This window comes from Alosa pseudoharengus, unplaced genomic scaffold (genome assembly GCF_046254945.1).
Source record: "Alosa pseudoharengus isolate Yale_2024_CS ecotype anadromous, Long Island Sound unplaced genomic scaffold, YU_APseudo_1.1 YU_APseudo_1.1_scf_2, whole genome shotgun sequence".
Lineage (NCBI taxonomy): Eukaryota > Metazoa > Chordata > Actinopteri > Clupeiformes > Clupeidae > Alosa > Alosa pseudoharengus.
Window position 1 is genome coordinate 20596715 of NW_027468663.1, and position 15222 is coordinate 20611936.

At 46.3% G+C, this 15222-nt stretch overlaps 1 protein-coding gene across 1 annotated transcript in view; it reads right to left on the reverse strand.

The window, feature by feature from the left end:
- Window positions 1-3919: 3919 nt before the first annotated feature.
- sema6ba (sema domain, transmembrane domain (TM), and cytoplasmic domain, (semaphorin) 6Ba) overlaps window positions 3920-15222 on the reverse strand; it is a 33797-nt gene continuing 22494 nt past the window's right edge. The window contains exons 13-16 of the mRNA XM_076295839.1: window positions 14367-14507; window positions 13711-13788; window positions 12460-12518; window positions 3920-4869 (exon numbers count right to left, since the gene is read on the reverse strand). Coding sequence (XP_076151954.1) covers window positions 3920-4869; window positions 12460-12518; window positions 13711-13788; window positions 14367-14507 — 1228 coding nt within the window. The remainder of the gene's footprint in view (window positions 4870-12459; window positions 12519-13710; window positions 13789-14366; window positions 14508-15222) is intronic.

Below are 15222 nucleotides of genomic sequence, written 5' to 3' on the forward strand. Positions count from 1 at the left end.
GTGCCTACTGGTCGGGGTTCAAACCGGCAACCCTCGGGTTACAAGTCCAAAGCGCTAACCAGTAGGCCATGGCTGCCCCATGTGATACATACGAGAGGTTAAAATGCATTCACAAGTAGTTTTATCAAGATAGAGTATTATTTTCATGAGGTCAGGGAAGGTTCTGGGATCTAAATAGGTGTGAAGGATTCCAGGAATCTTCAGGTCAAGGGCTGTTTCCACAGGTACAGGTTGAGGGAGCTTCTAAATTATTGTGATAATTGAAAACCTTCAAAAGTTTATGGTGTTAAAGGCTGTAAGAACGAGCAGTTTGACTTTATTGTGTGTCCGTATCAACAACTGATGTGTTTGGGTTGTCTGTCTGTCAGTTGCATTCTTTTCATTTAATTCTGAACTAGTGCTGAGTGATGTACCAGATGTACTGGTTTTATTTTCCCATGATATGACTTTTTTCAAATAGGCTTCCATCATACCAAAGCATAGCTGATTCACCACTAGAAGCCACTAGAAACACTATGGAATGCCGTGCAGTTTACTGTGAGGGTATGTTTACAAAATTGGCCATTTGCATTAATGATGGACAATTTGTGCCGTGATGTGTGTTTTAGTTAAATGGCAACATTTTAGGCTATTAGCATGGCTAGCAGGCAATGGGAATTGGGATATGAGATATTGGTATTCTATGTACACATGATATTTGACTAATATCTATATATTAGATAGTCTTTAAAAGCCAAATCATGTAAAAAGAAGACATAAAAAACCTTGATACTGTATATCTTGAAACTAGATAACTAGATGGATGTATGGGCAGTAATCCTGGAGAATAGAGTTATTGGGCCACAGAGAGGGTTCTTATGGTTGCAGGGTTGTCCTTTCATGCTAACCAAACTACATGTTATTTTGTGTAGTTTCCTTCAGTGTGCAAGCAGTATACAGTAGCATGGACCTTCCTTACAGTAATACGATTCCTAACTCCCTTCTAAGTAGCACAATTTCTCATAAAACCATATAACCATAACCACTCAATTGTCTTGTTGTAAGAAAACACAGGCCTCACAACAATGAGGTAAAAATGAAATGATTCAAGGATTTATTAGTGATAACACTTCTATTTTCATCAATGTGTCAAATGTGTGAGTGTGAGTGTGAGTGTGTGTGTGTGTGTGTGTTGTGATGCATTTCACTTCATGTGTATTTGAGTCTGTACCATGTTGGTGAGATATACTGTATATATATTAAAAAACACCTGTATATTCAGACATTTTGTTATACACAGCGGCAGTAAAACATGGTCTGCTGCCCCTATTCCAGAATTACAACCCATTTTCACACTATGTACACAGGAGGTGAGTCAGAGCCCCAATCTACCCCACAGTCCCCTGAACAGCAGCTCCGCACACCACTCAAGTCCGCACATGATGAATTCAGTCTGCATGATATGTTACAAAAACAGGGAAAGAGAGTGAGGGAGAAAAAGTCAGTAATTACATGAGTCACTCATCACCAGGGCTCCAGAGAAGGCCAACGTTCACAGAACAGCTGAGGAGAGTCCAACTCGCAGCTAAGACCATCAGGAGCCTCAATCCGAATTGTCAAACTAGCAGTCAGTGCACCCTAAACAGTTCAGTCGGTGCACCCTAAACAGTTCAGTCTTGTGCTTCTCATTTCAGGCAACAGCTTGATGAACGAACAAGACACATTGAAGGCCAAATGTGTTGTCTTCGGGGAGATGGCTGCGTTGGCAATAATGGCTGAGCAGTGCACCCTCAGTATCTGCTCCCCTCCACTGCGCACACATCTCATTTTAAAGTGTCACCTTTACGTGCCACACGACCACACAAAGAGGGGACACATATGAAGACAATTCATTGACATCTCTGAAGATGAACAAACACATTCTAAAGTCAATCGCTTCATATGAATTGCAAATGGAGTGATTCATTATAACGCTATTATTCTACTGCATTATTCTACCAACAAAACTTCAGTGGCTCAGTATTGACATGAAATATGTTCTAAAGTCTGCATATACAGTTGTATATTTTGACACTTATGGAGGCAGATGTGGTACAGTGTTATAGGTGAGAAGCACTTAAAGATCTCAAACTGATGGCAACTCTAATAGTATACAGTAATGCCTTTTATACCATTCCCACTGAGTGTAAAATGCACAAATTAATCAATAAGTGATGATATGTATCTGTGTATCATGTGGTTCACTGGCTGTTATTTAGTCCAATTTAAATTGTAAAAAACAATGGAAGGATGATTGTGAGAGAGAGAGAGAGAGAGAGAGAGAGAGAGAGAGAGAGAGAGAGAAAGAGATAGAGAGACTATGTGTCTGTGTGTACAGGTGTGAATTGAACAGAAAAACTTTATATTGATCAGTAATGTGTTGCTTTTACAACATATACTCTGTGAAGCACTCTGTAGTCTGGCCCCCTACTTGTTGGCGCAACTTTCTTCTCTAACCAGGCACACCTAAAACAAATCAACTGACACACCTGTACACTGTTCACCTGATCTTGCATCTGAAAATAAATGATACATTTTCTTAATTCTGTTCCTTTCTTCTACCTTTCGTTTACCTTTCTTGTGACCTAATTAAGCACATATTGGGCGAGGAACATATGTTTGGATTTTTTCACTAACCTAATATATATAAAAACTTAATATACACTATTTCACAAAAACTCCCTCTTGAAGATCACCGCTTCCAATCTCATTGTCTCTCCATCGCAACCTGTCAGTCAGTTTTTCACTGCCAGCTTGAGACTATCAAACACTTTGGGCTCTTTAGTCTTTGCAGTCCTTGCTGCATGTTTAGTAGTGGACTCTCTCTCTCTCTGTCCCTTATCTTCTCTCACAGATCCACAAACACACACACACACACACACTCACAAACATCCAAACAGATACACACACACACGCACACACACACATGCACACACACACACACACACATGCACACACACACACACACACACACACACACACACACACACACACACACACACAGACACACACAGACACACACACACACACACAGCACAGATGAGAGTCCAGAGAATGTGACTGTGCAGAATGAGCTGTGTGAGCGGACAGCAACCATGACTCTCCTGTTCCTCCTGTCATGGAGAGTCCACTGGGAGACCATTGGCCATTAAAAAGCGTACGTGTCATTACTTGGGAATGCCAGGCAGGTGAAAGTGTGCTGACAAATCAGTAGTTTTTCTGGAGTTTTGTAAAAGAAAAAGAGTTCTAGTTCCGTGCTCACATTCAGACGGTGTTGCCGGTTATGTTGTTCCTTATTGGCTGTAGGAGTAATAAATGTCCCCTGGCACTTTCCTCCTCCATCTCTGAACTCCTCAGGCTGGCGCCGTTCATTACATCTCTCCTAAACGCCTGTTGAGGGCAGAGCTGCCATTTTGTGCCCAACATGAGTGGATGGATGTGGAGCTATGGTGACAGAGGGAAGGCCAGCTCGCTGGGATGGATGTTGACGGATGCTCTCTGTCCCCGGTCGTGGTGTCGGCCCCTGATGTGTGTGGCTGGTGAGCACAAGCTGGCTGTCTGCGAGGTGGTGGCAGCTGCTTCGGAGCGCGACTCCCCGGCGTCCTCAGTCTCAGGCAGTGCTGCAGTATCAGAACATCAGAACCAGCTCCTCCCAGCCAGGTAGGGCACAGGCACAGAGAGAGAGAGAGAGAGAGAGAGAGAGAGAGAGCAGCGGAGAGGATGAGAGAACCAACGACAGCGAGAGCCAAATGGACAACAGGCAGAAATGGGAATGCAGATTGAGGGAGGGAGGGAAGGAGGGGGGAGGGTGGCTCAGAGAGCGGTCTGGATATCCCGCAGGGGAGTCAGCTGGAGATGGATGAAGCCAGAGGACCTGGGCAGGGCTGCGCTGCCTCCGCCTTCACTGGCCCATGGGGCTGCGCTCGCTGCCCGCTTTGCTGAGGAGGTGGCTGTAGTCCACCAGCTCGGCCAGGCCCCTGGAGCCGTGCAGCACGGAGCGGGTGAGGCCCGGCGGGGGCGGCGGCCCGGGGTAGTGGTGGCCGGCGGAGGGCGGTGGCATGCCGTGGCTGCTGATGATGTAGCCGTCGTGCGTCCAGCGCAGGGGCTCGCCGTACTCCACCTGGGTGCTGGGGGCCGACACCACCCTGCGGCGGTCGGGCGAGTCTTGCGGCGTCATGGGGTAGTTGTAGTCCGGGGCCGACTTGCGCAGCGGCGCTCCGGGGCGGCTCTGCTCGCGGTACTTGGACAGGGAGACGTAGCGGGACGTCTGGCGGTCCATGGCGTCGGTGGAGTCGTCCAGCCGGCGGCTGCCGCCGCCCGCGCCGTGCAGCAGCTTGGAGCTGAGGAAGATGGCGGTGCCCGGAGGAGGACACTGCGTCCCCACCGAGTTCAGGTAGATCTGGCTCTGGCTCTGGTCCCAGCTGGAGCCGGACTCAGACATGCGCAGGCCCGGCGGCGGGCGCTTCTGCTGCAGAGGTGTCTGCTCAGGCGTGGGCAGCAGCCCCGGGTCCAAGTCGCCGGCCTTCACCCAGCCGTTGGGCATGACGAACAGCGTCTCGCCCTGAGAGCGCCGCTCGCCGGCCGTCCCCACGCTGTGACGCGACACGCTGATGACCGAGCCGGCGCCGCTGGGGCCCAGCATGCCGTGCGGTTCCTTCTCGGACTTGCGCTGGGAGCTAGAGCCGGCGGCTCGGCTGCGGGAGCGCTGCCGGTGCTTCTGGCCCATGATCCAGCACACGGCCAGGCCCGACAGCGCCGCCCCCGTGGAGAAGGCTGACACTGCGGCCACCACCAGCAGGTTCAGAGTCACTAGACTCTCTGGCTCGTCCATGAAACTCTCCCTCAGGAGACCTGCACGCAAAAGAGAGACAGACAGAGACAGTGAGAGAGATAGGATTGCAAATGATTCAAAATATCCAGCCATCCCTTCTTAAATCCCTGGGGGGAATTTTCAACAAGCTACTGACAAAACAATTGAAATGTACCAGTACTAGAGAAAGACCAACAAAATGGAATTAGGATTCCAAAAACAATCTGCTCCCACCTGGAGTACCTCCAGAGTGTAGAAAATGAGTGGTGAAGCAACAATGTTGTTGCTAAATGTAATGTGATGTCACGTTAGCATCAAAAAATATGTTCCATATTTTGACACCAGATGGCAACAGAGTGCGTTTGTCTCCTTGCCAGCTCCATATGATAATCAGGTTTGCCGCATATATAACACAAGCACAGAGCAGGTGATAGGGCTGGGTGTGTTGATGCAAAACACGAACAAAAGGAGGAATCTGCTCCTCAACAGTTTCTCTACAGTCACAGGAGGCACTGGCAAAGGGGGGGGGGGGCGCACTGTGAATACAGATGGAATCTGAAAACATGATTGCATAACACCTAGACAAAACTTATCCTTGAACTTCTATTAATGCCTCCAGCACATTTTTGCGAACAAGTAATGTGGAGCACACAGAAATGTTGATCTTTCTGAGCATTACATCCATTTCCCTTCAGAGGCTATGATCTACTCTCCCCTCTGTTGCCTACTTCTGCAGGTAGCTTGTGTTTTTTTTTCTGCACTGTGTACTCTTATATAAAAAGACTTTATTAATGAGATTTCCTTGGCAACCATCAAAAATAAGTTAACGTCTACCAATTAGACTCCCACTGTGCGAGCAGCGACATCATTTGTCACCCGCTCTCTTTGCTCTGCTCTTATCTCTCTCACTTCAGTTCAACTCAAGAGACTTCAATAGCATACTGGCACTATATTGCTGTAATATACATCTTTCTTTTTGTCCATGACATGGTCTAACTCCCTTTCACTCGCATGCCTCTTTTTTTCAGCTCTCATTACGGGCAGCCGTGGCCTACTGGTTAGCACTTCGGACCTGTAACCGGAGGGTTGCCGGTTCAGAACCCCGACCAGTAGGCGTGGCTGAAGTGCCCCTGAGCAAGGTACCTAACCCCTCGCTGCTCCCCGAGCGCCGCTGTTGATGCAGGCAGCTCACTGCGCCGGGATTAGTGTGTGCTTTACCTCACTGTGTGTACACTGTGTGCTGTGTGTGTTTCACTAATTCATGGATTGGGATAAATGCAGAGACCAAATTTCCCTCACGGGATCAAAAGAGTATATATACTTGTACTTATGTCTTTGCAGCCCACTCTCTCTCTCTCTCTATCTCACACCTCTAGTCTCCTCTCACACCTCTAGTCTTCTCTTCCTCTCTCTTACACCTCTAATCTTCTCTCACTCTATCCCACACCTCTAGTCTTCTCTCACTCTATCCCACACCTCTAGTCTTCTCTCACTCTATCCCACACCTCTAATCTTCTCTCACTCTATCCCACACATCCAGTCTTCTCTCACTCTATCCCACACCTCGTCTTCTCTCACACCTCTAGTCTTCTCTCACTCTCTCTCACACCTCTAGTCTTCTCTCACTCTCTCTCACACCTCGTCTTCTCTCACACCTCTAGTCTTCTCTGACTCTATCCCACACCTCTAGTCTTCTCTCACTCTATCCCACACCTCTAGTCTTCTCTCACCCTCCACTACTCTGGGGATGTTCTTCAATTTCACCTCCATTATTTCCATCTCCTTCCATCCCATCTCTCTCTCTCTCTCTCTCTCTCTCTCTCTCTCTCTCTCTCTCTCTCTCAGGGACTGTGTGTCACGTACTTTAACAGGGCGTGCTAGAGAGAGGCCTCTGTCTAAGCGTCTCTTATTTACAACAGGGATTTGGTTATTACAGCAGCGTAGTCAGTCCAAATGGATCTGCCCCCCCCAACTTGAAATTGGCTGACTGAAAAAAAAAACCGTGATATTGATTTGTAATCTAACAGCCTGTCAGGGAGGCCATATTGGGGAAGCAGAAACCAGTGGAGCAGGGAGGGTGTGGGACATGGTTAGCATCTGTACCGACAACTCAGTGATTACACACACACAAACATATTAAATATGCTGACGAACACATGGATTTAATGGCGTACCTGTGTGTGTGTGTGTGTGTGTGTGTGTGTGTGTGTGTGTGAAAAGAGAAGTGGGAAGGGGGGACTCCTCTCATTAATCTGGTTCCTGTGTTCTGTGTGTGTTCAGTTGTCTGTCCTCTATCACTGCAGAGCAGAGGCTGCCCACTCTAAGCCATGGCTTACTGCAGCGGGCTCATTTCCATCTCATTTCTGAGAGGACTACAGCAGACCTCCCTCATCTCTCTCCTTCTCCTCTGTCTCCCTCATAACACGTCTCTGAAGCTCCTCTAGGGAAAAAAAAGATCTTTTTGTGAGCACCCGTGTTGAAGAAGTCAAGAGAAAAACGTTACACTTCACACCGCTGTCTCTGCGACTGTCAGTCTTTCATATGGACTCTCTAACTACACTAAGATTAAGCACTGGAGTTTAAGAATAGCAAAGGTACAATCTCCTCCTTCAAGTCTCCTGTCCCTAGTGACTGCCATGACTGAGTTCAGCATAATACTCTCTCCATTGCTTCTCTCTTGCATCACACGTACAGAGTTATATTTTAGAGCTGTGCACCCATGACACGTTGCCACTAACAATAGAAGGGAATGATGGGTAAGACTTCCGGTCAGAGGCGACTGTCCAAATAAACCATGGCGCACCAGGAATATGCTGACAGAAATAGCTCAGATACAGCATATTGAGTACAAATGGAAATGTGGAATCAGTAAAGCAGGCAGCTTTCACGCTGAACGCTTACTGCAACAGCGCAGTTCTCCACAACAGCCCAGAGTTCTCACAGGAATAAAAAAAAAAAACAGCACTCAGCTCTTTGAAGCCTTATGCCTTCCTAATATCCCTCTTACTGCTGTAAACAGTAGGATACAAAAATGTGGCAATAAAAGTTGGCCAGTGACACTGTAATCCATCAGATTAAAAGGAACACAGTGGAAGAATTGATATCTATGCTCCTTGGCGCTAAACGCTACTCAGGTAGACAAAAAACGACTGAAATGGTTGTAATCCTTCCCCTATCAATAACGTTACATAGTGTAATATCAAGTGTTCCGGGCACCTTTTGTTATGTCAGACACTTTATTCTCCTTATTATAAGTTAGTGTAGCATCAGAATGAGTTTATAGCTGCTATGTTAAGGTAAAAGAACTACACTGTGTTGCTTTAAATATTCTTTAGAAGGACACTGAGGATGGTACTAGGACTGAATTTGGTACTTGTTTCGACACACACACACACACACACACACACACACGCACACAAGCGCACACACACACTCTGTTCAAACATGGTCAGAGTAGAGCAGACTTTAAGAGCCCCAGAAAGTGGAGTGGAAAAAGTCTTTGAAGTGAGGAGAGGTCTTTGAAGTGCTGTGGGTGCAGGGAGACCTGGGGCACCCAGAGAGACAGCACTGAGGAGAGGAACAGATCAACTCCATCGCTGGGTTTGATATCATCTCAGTGGTCTCTGCAAAACCCCAAATATTCATTTAGTCTCTCACTACTGCACTTCCATCCAGGTAGGTCATCTAGAGTCTGCAGTATCTAAAAAGCACAGAGGCTTTGCATATAATCAGATTAATGATGGCAATGAACCTCATTTTCTTTACTATTTCTGGTTATTATGAATCATCATAGATATGTGAAGTGCTCTGTAGTGAGCAAAGGCTTATTGGAAATGTTAATCTCTCTACTACTGCTGAATTTTCCAGTTGATCCATCCATACAGCCAACCATCCATCCATCCTTTTTTTTCTATGCAATCAATTTCATCATGACTTCACCACTGACTGATCTTAATGATAGTAGGGCTAGAACTGCTTCTCATTATTCTCCAGACAGGTCATTTGCAGTTTTCATGCTTTATTTGTAGTCGTACCTGAGCTCACTTCGCTCTCTCTCTCTCTCTCTCTCTCTCTCTCTCTCTCTCTCTCAACTGCGCCTCTGCCTTGCTGTGCCATAGCTATCAATTTTTAAAGACACTCAGCAGATCGTTACAGAAACGGGGACAAGGAAAACAAACATCTCTCCAATTCTTCCAAGCGACTCTCCTGGGCCCCGTGTCAGACTCAGCAGTTGAAAATGGGACATGAGGGCAGGAGCAGCAGCTAGTCCTCTGTTCACTGTTTCCTACCCCCCGACATGAGGTTGTCCAGCTTTTTTATTTTTGTGATTGCTATTAGTAAATCAGGCTGCTGAAACTCTCCTTTGCACGAGCGCTGATCTCCAGAAGGGCGTAATTGGACCCATCTGCACCCAACATGAGTAGTGACTTATGTCAGCGCTACTGCGCTCAAGAGCTTTCACAGCCGCAGCACTGGGACTAGAGTGCGAGTCTCTCTGTTCCAGGGTTCCAGAGCCCTCTCAAGTGATTTGCCAATCCACTCATCTGAAACCACAACAATGACTGAAAAGAGTCACTTCTTAGATCTTCCCTCTCATGCCGTGCCAAAACCCAAAGCTTTGTGTCCACGGCTTTGCATAACAAGCTTTTGTTATTTTTGTACATTCGCTCTTTGTTTTTTCCCCCCAACTCCTTCCCAACCACTCGTCTAGTCAAGCTGGTTCTGATCCTCATGCTGAACTGCCACATGTTTTAGTCCATTAGGAGATGACAGGGGCTGATGGGAGTGACAGGGAGCAACCACAGTCTCAAAGCGGCCTTCGCATGCAGATGAATATAATTGAATTATGAGCGTTAAGACTTCAGCAATCTGACTCTCTTTGATGGGCACTGAGTCGGATGTAAACTGCACGAGAGCTGGTGCTGCTGACTGCACATGGAGCTGATGGAACGCATCACGTCACATGTTTCATTGGCGAAAAGCTCATTTCCGCGGCAGACTTTAGTTGATGCTATGGCTGGTTTAAAATCAGCTGTGTAACATCTACTGGTGTGGCAACAGAACGTGACACTAAATTATGTGAACGCCCCCATTAAATCAGGCTTTTAGCCTTCCGGATGAGGCATCAACTCACTGCACTCATCCCCAGTGAGATTGATTGAGGTGTTTGCTAATCGTCTGTTAATCGCTTGATGGGAGATTGAGAAATTATGACATCGTTCCGCTCTCTCTATTGTATGTGGCTGTATAATTGATGGAACAAAGCTGGGTTAATGCCTTGGGCCTGTGCCCCTGAACTGTCCATCGCTCTGATTCTGGGCCTTCTCCATCTCGCCCTGTGGGCTGAACTGTCTGTAGTTATGGCAACGCTGCATGAGCGTGGGTGTCCCATGGACGGCCGTCAGTCAGCCCAAGGGCACCATCCCTGGGCTGACAGGCCGGCAGGACCCCCTGAGCCAAGGATGGGGCTGCTCACGGTGCTGGGAACTGGAGAGACCTGGCAGAGGTTCCAACAGCAGGAGTGTGAGCCAGTGAGAGAGAGAGAGAGAGAGAGAGAGAGAGAGAAATACACTGACAGAGAGAGAGAGAGGTAGAGAAAGAAAGAGAGAGAGAGTGAGAGAAAGAGAGGGAGAAAGAGGACTAACTGCCTTGCCACACACCCACTCTGATCAGTCTCACAACACTGTTTTCCAAAAACCAATCAGAATAAACCAAATTATGAAACAATGTAAAGAAGCCTATTTGAAATTTTGGAAAGAAGAAACTAAAAATCAAAGTAGATTACAATGCTATCTGGCCCTAAACCGAGAATATAAATTAGCAGAATATCTTAATACTGTCAGAGGTAGAAAACAGAGACTGACCCTAACCAAGTACAGGCTAAGTGACCACAAATTGGAAATCGAAAAAGGAAGACTCAGAAAATCATGGCAACCAAAAGAACACAGAATATGTGGTTACTGCATAACAGGTGAGGTCGAGACAAAGATGCACTTCCTCCTACAATGTACATCCTTCAATCAAACAAGAAACCTTTTCTTCAACAAATTTAACTCAGAAATTCCTAATTTTAATGAACTTAATGACATATCAAAATTAAAGATATTATTAGGAGAAGGAGATAAAGCATATCTTGCTGCCCAATATGTATCAACATGCCACAATCTGAGGGACAATGAGTGACCTATATCAACAAATAAATACACACACAGACACACACACACACAGACACATGCAGACAGGTGCGCACACGCGCGCGCGCGCGCACACACACACACATACACACACATACACACACACACACACACACACACACACACACACACACACACTGCATCATACACTGCATTTTACTTTATTTTACCTATTTATTTTATTCTTATGAAAATCTACTGACATGTATGTGTTCAGATTTATTGTATAACTGCTTTGGCAATATAAGTGAGCTTGTCATGCCAATAAAGCATTCTTGAATTGAATTGAATTGAATTGAAAGAGGACCCCATTGATTCAAAGGCTAGGCAGCCAGCCTCAGCAGTGGGTCACTGGATGTGTGACAAAGGTATCTGTGTAAGAGTGTATCTGTCTCTATAAAATGATCTGCTTCTGCACATTATTGTTCTCAGGCCCCCATGCGGTCATGAGGACCCTTACCCTTATGTGAAAGTGTCCAGAGTAAAATGACCACGTGTGGCTGTGGCGAGCGCGCCAACACACTCATCTAAATGGTCATCGCGGGCCAAAGCCACCCCTGCTCTGCTACTCATCAGGACATCCCTGTCTCTGTGTCTTGGCTGAGCTTGTGCTGTTGGACTAGTCCTCACGCTCTCACACTACTGCTGAGGACAGACAGGCGCAGAGGCCATCAATCATCAATCAATCATCTCACTTCTGTGTGTGTGTGTGTGCGTGCATGCGTGCGTGCGTGCGTGCGTGTATGAGTCTGTAAGTAAGAGTACCACTTTGCCACTTATTCAAAGACATGTAAAGTGAAGGAGCAGGGAAGCTGGAAGGGAGAAATAAACAGAGAGGCAGAGCCAGAGGGAGGTGAAGAGAAAGAGAATACATGAGAGAGAGAGGGAAAGAGAAAGGGAATACATGAGACAGGGAGGGAAAGAGAAAGTGCACATTTAGGGCTGTCCATTCATGTCTGGCTGTGTGCTGGAGACAGGCCCTTTCAGGGGAAAGTGGATGTTCTCGCTTGAATGGGCTCTGATGGTGAACCCTCCTCTCAATGCGGAAAGGTGAGAGAACTTGGACCTGTCTACCTCCTGTCAGAATGAGCAGAGTGATGCCTTTGTGTGTGTGTGTTTCTGTGTTTGTGTGTGTGTTTCTGTGTGTGTGTGTGTGTGTGTGTGTGTGTGTGTGTGTGTGTGTGTGTGTGTGTGTGTGTGTGCATTTCTGCCTATAGAATGTGTCATCACACTTGTGAGGCTGTATCTGTGCAGAAGCCTTATTTTTACATCACATGCTCAAGCACTGAAATAAATCTTATTATCACAACCTCTCAAACAGGAGGAAAGAGGATGGATAGTGTGGAGCTGTAATCATCATCATACAGTATGTGTGTGTGTGTGTGTGTGTGTGTGTGTGTGTGTGTGTGTGTGTGTGTGTGTGTGTGGTTGTCTCACCATCGCAGTCTCCAAGATAGGTGGTGTTGCCAGTCTCCACATCCTGCTCAAAGGGCAAGCTGCACACACAACACCAGATATAGATTACATTATTACATTGTTACAGGCCACTAAACATGTAACACCAGATATAGATTACATTATTACATTGTTACAGGCCACTAAACATGTAACACCAGATATAGATTACATTATTACATTGTTACAGGCCACTAAACATGTAACACCAGATATGGATTACATTGTTACAGGCCACTTAATGTGTATAATGTAATAAGTAAGGGATAATGTATAGAACGCCGGTCATTATTGGGAAAATAAGTCCCAACAGGGCGAACCGGACCCCGACGCACAGCGGAGGGGTCTTGTTCCGCCCTGAAGGGACTTATTTTCCCAATAATGACCGGCGTTCTATACATTATCTCGCTTATTACACGGCTACTTGCCAAACCGAAACAATAAACTCCCCACAATATGACTCTTTAGCCTACATAGCCTAGGCTATAGCCTATTTGTTACCATTTCATCGTGGCTTTTGCTGAGAAACAAATAGTTCGCAACAGCACACGCTGAACTTGAATCAAACATTCTTTAGAACACAGCTGATCAACCGTCCGCTTTCACTTTTGAATGAAGTTCCAGTCCTTGCGTAGTGATATGAAAGACGTGAAATAGAAGCACAAAAAACATTTTCCTTAACAGCGGTCTGTTATACTTAGCAACGGTCTGTTATTGAAAATTAGCAGACCACCGAACGTTGGGAAGGCCCATTCAAGTGAATGGAGCATTCTTCAGCATTATGAAGAGCCGTGGAATAACGATTCTTAACACATTTGGAATCTTCAGGCATTGGAGAAAAATACTTTCCTATCCGGTTGTTAAGTTATGATGCAATAATGTACTGATAATTCTTTTTCCTGGCCCAACTGCTCTCAGAGCTGCTCATTAGCCGCTCCATAGACAGTAAAAGAAACTTTTTTTCCACTATTAAGATTAACCTTTAAGAAAATCTTACCAATCACTTGTTGCCTCAACCTACCGTGGAGATTCACACACACACACACACACACATCGGAGATTCATTCGCTTTGTCCCTAGATGAATTCATTAACGTAAAAAAGTCTATGTCAAGTCTTTCTGTGTCAAAGTCAGTCAGTTTAGCATGGCATCACAGATTGGAGAGCTCTAGTTTTAAGAGATGGACACCTTGACCCATGTGTCCAGTGGGAGAGAGAGTGTGTGGAGCCTCACCGTGTTCCTGGTCGGAGCAGAGAGCAAGTGCTTCCTCGGGTCCAGCCGCAATATGGGTCCCTAGAGGCGATGCAGTTTCTGTACAGGGCACATACACATACAGAAACACACAGACACAGAGAAACACACACACACACACACACACACACACATGTATGCACACACATTCATTTAGGCAACAATTTCCAAATCCAGTTTCAGTGAGCTGGGTAATTACAGACAGACACACACACACACACACACACACACGCACTTGGAGTCCTTTGCAGTGACCGGAGGCCAGAGTGAGAGGTTGGTGTCTGAGGAGAGTGCAGACTGTGACCTGGCCCAGTGTGGAGCTTCACAACTTTAATTACTCTACTCAAGTCTGACTAATGGAACAGCTGGACACGAGCTAACGTGTGTGGGTCACTGCACATGTGTGGTCCTGAACAATGGTGTGCTTCCCGTTTGTGCGCTCATGTGAGGGCCATCTGTGAATGATCGTACATAATGCATATGAATACATGTATGTGAATGAGCTATACCAAAACGTGGGAGGACACAAACCACTGAGGGGAATATGAATGGCTGGTCAAAAGATGCTAAACATGCGTGCGTGTGTGTGTGTGTGTGCGTGTGTGCGTATCAGACAGTGTGTGAGTGTGAGGACTCACTTCATGCAGCGGGAGTGCAGGTGGCAGCGGGCCACAGGTAGCCGCACCAGGCAGGACTGGAAGGCCAAGAGGAGCGTGTGGCTGGACTGGTCCAGGGTCAGAGACAGGGGCTGACGCGCCTGCACAGAGTCCCCCCCACACCTAACACAGAGAGAGACAGAGAGAGAGAGAGAGGGAGGGAAAGGGAAAGAGAGAGAGAGAGAGAGAGAGAGAGAGAGAGAAGGGAAGACGGCAAGAATATGATTCATGATGATGATTAGTACACATAACTGGACAACCACAGAATTCTGCCTGCATTTAGAAAATGTAAACATTTTCTGTCAGCTTTCACAGCATTCAACATTGACAAGGAAATTTTACAAATAGACAAAAAAGACTTGCATTGCACAACACTGAACAATATCCCTGGGAAGGAAGACAAATAGTCAGAACTCAGAATAGTCAGAACCCTAGTTTGATATAGGCTACAGTATGTGGCTTTTCCTATGAAAAGCAGTTGATTTTTTAAGGAACATGTTACTTATGCTGTGAATAGAACATGATCTTTCCCTGAATTAACTTCAGCGGAGATTCTTGATTATGGCAGGCATCACGCATTAAGCTTCCCACATCGCATGCTAAAATTACACATATGCAAAACATTTGACGCAATCAGGAAGCAAAATCACTGTGATTGTTAGCGAGGGCTTGCTATTGTTGTGCGGCTGCTGGCTGGCATGACGGGCCTGCCCACCGAGTCCTAATTAACAGAGGCAGCACTTTGCTCACAACTTTCCAGCGTAAAAGTCACTGACGTAAAGTGGTGCACAAACACCTGCCAGTGCTGATTAAGTTCTGTTTAGAGTCGTGTGATCGT